The sequence below is a fragment of the Myiozetetes cayanensis genome, unplaced genomic scaffold, assembly GCF_022539395.1.
Source record: "Myiozetetes cayanensis isolate MyiCay16 unplaced genomic scaffold, myiCay2020 scf117, whole genome shotgun sequence".
In the NCBI taxonomy this organism is placed as follows: domain Eukaryota; kingdom Metazoa; phylum Chordata; class Aves; order Passeriformes; family Tyrannidae; genus Myiozetetes; species Myiozetetes cayanensis.
Genome location: NW_026086793.1, coordinates 83,399 through 90,532, shown reverse-complemented (window position 1 = coordinate 90,532; position 7,134 = coordinate 83,399). Strand labels below are relative to the sequence as shown.

At 67.4% G+C, this 7,134-nt stretch overlaps 1 protein-coding gene across 1 annotated transcript; it reads right to left on the bottom strand.

Moving 5' to 3' along the window:
- Nucleotides 1-3,488: 3,488 nt before the first annotated feature.
- Nucleotides 3,489-6,664, bottom strand: LSM2 (LSM2 homolog, U6 small nuclear RNA and mRNA degradation associated). The gene is given in 6 exon segments (XM_050306269.1): nt 3,489-3,698; nt 4,161-4,220; nt 4,306-4,336; nt 4,634-4,679; nt 4,682-4,700; nt 6,623-6,664. Coding segments are annotated over 6 exon segments (324 nt in total). The 3' UTR covers nt 3,489-3,572.
- Nucleotides 6,665-7,134: the final 470 nt, after the last annotated feature.

Here is a 7,134-nt window from a genome sequence, read left to right as displayed (position 1 = left end):
TCTCGTGCTAAGCCCCTTCAGCTCCCGCCGGACCTTCCCGGGCTTGGCCTTGGCCTGAGCCTGGGGGGGGGACAGGGAGGGGGGGTCAGGGACCCCCAGGGACCCCCAGGAATCCACAGAGACCCCCCAGGACCCCCAGGGATCCACACAGAGACCCCCAGGGACCCCAGGACCCCAGGAATCCACAGAGACCCCCAGGGACCCCCAGGGATCCACAGAGACCCCCAGGGACCCCCAGGGACCCCCAGGAATCCACAGAGACCCCCAGGGACCCCCAGAGACCCCCAGGGATTCAAAGACCCCCTGGATCCACAGGGACCCTCAGAACCCTCCCCCCAGCAAGGTCCCAGGGGGTTCCCAGGGGGTTCCCAGGGGTTCCAGGGGTCCCAGGGGTCCCAGGGGTCAGGTCCCAGGGGTCCTAAGGGTCTCAGGGGTCCCCCCCCCACACCTGCAGCTCCCGGTTCTTCTCCTGTTTCTGCTGGAATTTCTCCAACTTCTCCCGTTTTTTGGCCTCTTTTTTCAGCTGGGCCGCTCTTGGGGGGAGGGGCGGCCTCGGACCCCCTGGGCTGGGACCCCAGCTGGGACCCCAGGCCCTCCTCCTGCCCCGGGGGGGGCACGGTCCCTGGGGAGGGGGGGGAATGGAAGTCAGTGCTTGGACCCAGAGACCCCAAAACCCCCAAACCCCCCAAACCCCCAAACCGACCCTGACACCCCTGACCCAGAGACCCCAAAGCCCCCCAAAACCCCCCAAACCCCCAAACCCACCCTGACACCCCCTGACCCAGAGACCCCCAAACCCCCCAAGACACCCCCCAAAATACAACTCATGGACACCCCAAAGACCCCCAACCCTCCCCAGCCCCAGAGACACCCCCAAAAACACCCCCAAGGACCCCCAGACACAGAGACCACCCAGAGAACTCCCCAAAATCCCCCCGAGACCCCCTGACCCAAAGACCTCCCAAACACCCCCCACACTCACATGGGGGTCCCTGAGCCCCCCTGGGTGTTTTTTGGGGTCCCTGAGCCCCCCAGACTCACCTGGGTGTTTGGGGGTCCTCGAGCCCTCCTCCAAGGGTCACCTCCCCAGCTCAGCCCTGAACTGGGGTAACTGGACACAGGACTGGAACTCAGCGCAGGACCCCGGGAACCGCGACACAGAGGGGGGTCCAGCACCTGGGGGTCACAGGGGGTCAGGGGGTCAGCAGGGGGTCAGGGGGCACAGGACACAGGGGGGCACAGGAACCAGCGCAGGACCCCGGGAACCGCGACACTGAGGGGGGTCCAGAACCTGGGGGCACAGGGGGGTCAGGGGGTCACAGGGGGAACAGAGTGAATGGGGGCTCTGAGGGAGTTGGGGGTGTCCCAGGGGGTCCTGGGGGTTTTGGGGTCTCACCTCCCGGAAGGGCCCAGCAGGGCACAGGTGATTGGGGGTTCAGGGGGTTCAGGGGGTCCCAGGGGGCTTTGGGGGTCTCACTCCCGGAAGGGCCCCAGCAGGGCGCAGGCCACGGTGACGTCAGCCAAGGTCACCCCCTCCCCCACGAGGAAGGAGCGGCCGCTCAGGTGGGACTCGAGAGCCCCCAGGGCCCGGAACAGCTCCTGCAGCGCCCGGGGACGCGCCTGGGGGCTAGGGGTCAGGGACCCCAAAACCATCCAAAAACCACCCCCAAAACCCCCAAACCACCCCCAACCCCTCTCCCAGAGCCCCCAGGGCCCGGAACAGCTCCTGCAGCGCCCGGGGACGCGCCTGGGGGGGGTCAGGGGGGGTCAGGGACCCCAAAAACCCTAAAAAACCACCCCCAAAAACTCCCCAAACACTCCCAGAGCCCCCAGGGCCCGGAACAGCTCCTGCAGTGCCCGGGACGCGCCTGGGCTAGGTCAGGGACCCCAAAACCCTAAAAACCACCCCAAAAACCCCCAAACCCACCCAAATCCACCCAAAACACCCTCATTACCTCCAGACTCCCAGGACCCCCAGCCCCTTTATACCCTCCATAACCCCCTGGGCCCCTTCCCGGCCCCCCAGCCCTTGGACCCCCCAGCCCTTGGACCCCCTCTAAACCCCTCCTAGACCCCTCCCCACCTCGAGGGCCCCCTCAACTGTCCCCAGCCCCTTCAGAACCCCCCACATGTCACTACCCCAGCCCCATAACTCCCATATGTCACCCCCAACCCCATAACCCCCATAATCAACCCCCCCAGCCCCATAACCCCCATATGTCACCCCCCATCCCTGGAGCACCCCATAAACCCCTCATAACCCCCCCATATGTCGCCCCCAGCTCCTGGAGCCCCCATAACCCCTCCCGGCCCCATAACCCCCTCAGCCCCATAGCCCCCCATATGGCACTCCCTGTCCCCATAACCCTCATAGCCTCTCACAGCCTCCCATGACCCTCCATGACCCCCTGACCTGCAGGGTCCCCCGCGATGGCGGCCGCCGTTCCGAGCTCCCCTCGGCGAATCCTCGACCCACTGCCGGACCAGGCTCTGCTGGGTCCCAGCCTGCGCAGCGCGGGGCTCAGCAGGAGCGCGGCGGGGCCGGGGCCCAGCAGGGCCCCCGGGGTCCGCAGGGCGGGGGCTCCCGGGCCACCCTCTGGATGGCGGGGTCCTGGCCCGAAGCGGGCGGCGATCAGGACGCGAAGGGCGGGGGCGTCCTGGGGCGGCGGCAGCAGCAGCACCGGGGGCGGCCATGGCTGGGGAGATTTGGGGGTCAGGAGGGAAATGGGGGCTGGGGGGGAGATTGGGGGTCTGGGGGCTTTGGGAGCCATCGGGGCCTTCGGTTTGGGGGTCCGGGGTGGGGGGTCGGGGCATCCTCAGATCCTGCGGGGGTACCGGTTGGGGGTCCCGGGAGCACTCAGGGGGTTATTTTGGGGTCCCGGTTTGGGGGTCCCAGGTTTGGGGGTCACTCAGGGGGTCCTTGGGGTTTCTCAGGGGGTCCCGGGTGGTAGCCCTTTGGGGTCCCAGGGGGTCCCGGTTTAGGGAGTCACTCGGGGGTCCCAGGTGTGTATTTTGGGGTCCCGCGGCATCCCCGGCCCCAGGGGCTGTCGGTGGGGCCGGTTGGGGGTGTCCTGGCTGGGGGAGCGGGGAGGTTCGGGGTCCCAGGGTGGGCTTTGGGGTGTTTTTGGGGGGGGTTTTGGGGGTCACGTGCCCGCCCCGCCCCCTCCCGGTACCTGCGGCGGCGGCGGGAGGAGACACGTGGGGCGGCGCGAGGGGCGCGTGCGCGCAACCCGCGCTCCCATTGGCTGCCGCCAGCCCGGGGGGCCCGCCCCCCGCCGCGTCCCATTGGCTGGCGCCCCCGGCGTGGGCGGAGCCCCAGTACCATAGAGCTCTGCGCAGAGCGCCCCCTGGCGGCGCGGAGGTGCAAACACCCCCAACCCCCCCGGGACCCCCAAAAACGGGGGAAGGGGGGGGTGGAGACCCCAAAACCGCCCGAAATGCACCCAAAGCACCCCCCGAACGCTCCCTGAGAGAGAAACACACACAGAGCAGCGCATGGGGCGGGGCTTTATTGGCATCACGGGGGGGAGGGGGTTTGGGGTCCCCAAATTTTGGGGGGGGTTTGGGGGTCGTCACTGTTTCTGCTGCAGCGCCTCCTTCCGAGCCGCGTCCTGGAGCAGCTGCGTGTCCACCTCGTCCGCCGGCAGCTGCACGTAGCGAACCACGGAGCCCCGGATGAAGCAGTTCTTGACCGACAGCTGGGGGGACCCCAAAATGCACTGAGATCCCCGAAAAACACAGAGAGACCCCCGAGATACACTGAGACCTCCCCAAAACAGCCACTGAGACCCCCGAAAAACCCACTGAGAGTCCCTCATGAAATGACACTGAGGACCCCGAAAAGCACTGAGATCCCCCCAAAATACACATGAGACCCCCAAAAACACACAGAGACCCCCGAAAATACACTGAGACCCCCAAAAACACACTGAGACCCCCCAAAATAAACTGAGACCCCCAGAACAGCCACGGAGCCCCCAGACCCCCCAGAACAGCCCAAACCCCGCCAGACCCCAGGGACCCCCTCAGGGAACCCTAGATGTGGGGTGACCCCTCCCCAGAACGATCTGCAGACCCCCAGGACCTCCCCAGCCCCCGGGAGCCTCCCGACCCCCAAAGCCCCCAAGCCCCCCAAAGCCCCCAAGCTCCCAAGCCCTCACCATGTGCGGGTACTTCTCGGGGTCGGTGACGCTGATGTCGGTCAGTTTGATGTTCAGGTACTGGGGGGGCAGGGGGTTTAGAGACCCCAAAGAGGGGTCGGAGCCCCCAGAGCCCCGGGGAGCAGAGCCCCAGACCCCCACTCACCTGATCCACTGAGTGCAGGGTCCTGCAGATGCTGCCGAGAGATGCGGGGGATTTGGGGGTTAGGGGGCCAGGGGGTCTTGGGGGTCTCAGGAGGGTCTGGGGGTCCGGGGAGGTTTTGGGGGTCGTCTCAGGGTCCCCGCCTGGGAGTTTGGGGGGGTCCTGGAGAGGTCAGGGGGTCCTGGAGGGGTCATTGAGGGGATCAGGGAGGTTGAGGGGTCCCTGGGGGTCCTGGGGGTTATGGGGGTCCCGGGGTTGAGGGGTCCCTGGGGATCTCTGGGGTCTCCTGGGGGTCCCGGGGTGTCCCTGGGGGTCCTAAGCCCCCCCTCACCTGAGGTCGTTCTTGAGCTCGACCACCACGTCCTTCCCCACCAGGACTTGAAGAAGGAGTAGAAGAGCTGGGGGCACGGCGGGGCCAGGGGGCTCGGGGGACTCCAAGACCCTCCTCACGCCCGGGATGGGGTCGCGGCCGGGGGAGGTCCTGGGAGGGGTTCCGGGGGCGCTCAGGGGGCACAGAAGGACGCGGAGGGGACTCGGGGCTCCGGGGTGGGGTGGGCCCGGGGGGCCGGAGGGACCCCAAAAACCCCCAAAATCCTCCCCCGCTCTCACCATCGCTGCGGAGCGCGCCAAGCAGGCCCCGCCCCCTTCCGCCAACGGCCCCGCCCACCAGGGGTAAGCCACGCCCCCTTCCGGGACCACGCCCCGCTCGGGAAAACCACGCCCACACCACGCCCGGGACGAGGCCCCGCCCACCGCCCACGCCCCGCCCACGCCGGGCGGTGGCGGGAAATGATTCACCCGCCCCCACAACCGGGTCAAAGGTCACGGGGATGGGGGGGGACCCCAAAATCTTCGGGGACCCCCCCGGAAAGTTCTGGTCCTGTCCTGGGGTCTTCACAAACCCCCAATGTCCCCCCCGAGTGTCCATCCCAGTGTCCCCCCAATGTCCCCCAATGTCCCCTCATGTGTCCCCAATGTCCCCCAATGTCCCCCAGTGTCCCCCAGTGTCCCCAATGTCCCTCTATGTCCCCAGTGTCCCCAATGTTCCCCCAATGTCACCCCAGTGTCCATCCCAGTGTCCCCCCAATGTCCCCTCAATGTCCCCTCAATGTCCCCAATGTCCCCCCAGTGTCCCCCAATGTCCCCCAATGTCCCCTCAATGTCCCCTCAATGTCCCCTCAATGTCCCCCCAATGTCCCCCCAGTGTCCCCTCAATGTCCCCCAATGTCCCTCAATGTCCCCAATGTCCCCTCAATGTCCCCCAATGTCCCCCAGTGTCCCTCAATGTCCCCCAATGTCCCTCAATGTCCCCCAATGTCCCCCCGTGTCCCCAATGTCCCCTCAATGTCCCCCCAATATGTCCCCAATGTCCCCAATGTCCCCAGTGTCCCCAATGTCCCCCCATGTCCCCAATGTCCCCTCAGTGTCCCCCAATGTCCCCAATGTCCCCTCAGTGTCCCCCCATGTCCCCTGTCCCCCATGTCCCTGTCCCCCATGTCCCCCCTGTCCCCACGTGTCCCCTGTCCCCGTGTGGCCCCATGTCCCCCTGTCCCCCCACGTGTCCCCTGTCCCCTGTGGGTCCCCATGTCCCCCATGTCCCCTGTCCCCCACGTGTCCCTGTCCCTGCTGTGTCCCCCGTGTCCCCCCATGTCCCCCTGTCCCTGCTGTGTCCCCCTGTCCCCCCATGTCCCCCTGTCCCCCATGTCCCCTGTCCCTGCTGTGTCCCCCTGTCCCCCATGTCCCTCTGTCCCCCATGTCCCCTGTCCCTGCTGTGTCCCCATGTCCCCCCATGTCCCCTGTCCCCCCACGTGTCCCCTGTCCTCGTGTCGGTCCCCATGTCCCCCATGTCCCCATGTCCCCCTCACGTGTCCCTGTCCCCGTGTCGGGTCCCCATGTCCCCCTGTCCCCCACATGTCCCCTGTCCCCGTGTGGGCCGTGTCCCCCATGTCCCTGTCCCCCACGTGTCCCCTGTCCCCCCACGTGTCCCCTGTCCCCGTGTGGGTCCCCATGTCCCCCATGTCCCTGTCCTCCCACGTGTCCCCTGTCCCCTGTGGGTCAGTGTCCCCTCCATCCCCCTGTCCCCCACGTGTCCCCTGTCCCCGTGTGGTCCCCATGTCCCCCCATGTCCCCCTGTTCCCCTGTGGGTCCCCTGTCCCCCCCCACGTGTCCCCTGTCCCCGTGTGGGTCCGGTGTCCCCTCCCAGGCCAGCCCTCCCACGCGGGGCCGGGTGGGGACCGGGAGAACCGGCCCCGTGTCCCGTGATGTCACCCAGTGTCCCTGTCCTGTCCCTGCCCTGTGTCACCTGTGTCCCCTGTGTCACCTGTGTCACCTGGCCCTGCGTCACCTCCCCCACCACGGCCATTTAAGGGCCACCCGGGGTGTCCCCAACACCACTCGGAGCTGCCGGTGAGTGGGGACAGGGACGGGGTGGGACAGGGACAGTGGGATGGGACAGGATGGGACAGGATGGGGACAGTGGGGACAGGGCTGGGGACAGGGATGTTGAGATGGGACAGGATGGGGACATTGGGATGGGGACAGGGCTGGGGACAGGGACATTGGGATGGGACAGGATGGGGACAGGATGGGGACAGGATGGGACAGGATGGGACAGGATGGGGACAGGATGGGGATATTGGGGCTGGGGGGACATTGGGATGGGGACAGGATGGGGACAGGGGGGACATTGGGATGGGACAGGATGGGGACAGGGGGGACAGGGCTGGGACAGGGCTGGGGGATGGGGGACATTGGGATGGGACAGGAGGGGGATATTGGGGATGGGGGGACCTTGGACACACTGTGATGGGGACAGGGTTGGGGACAGGAGGG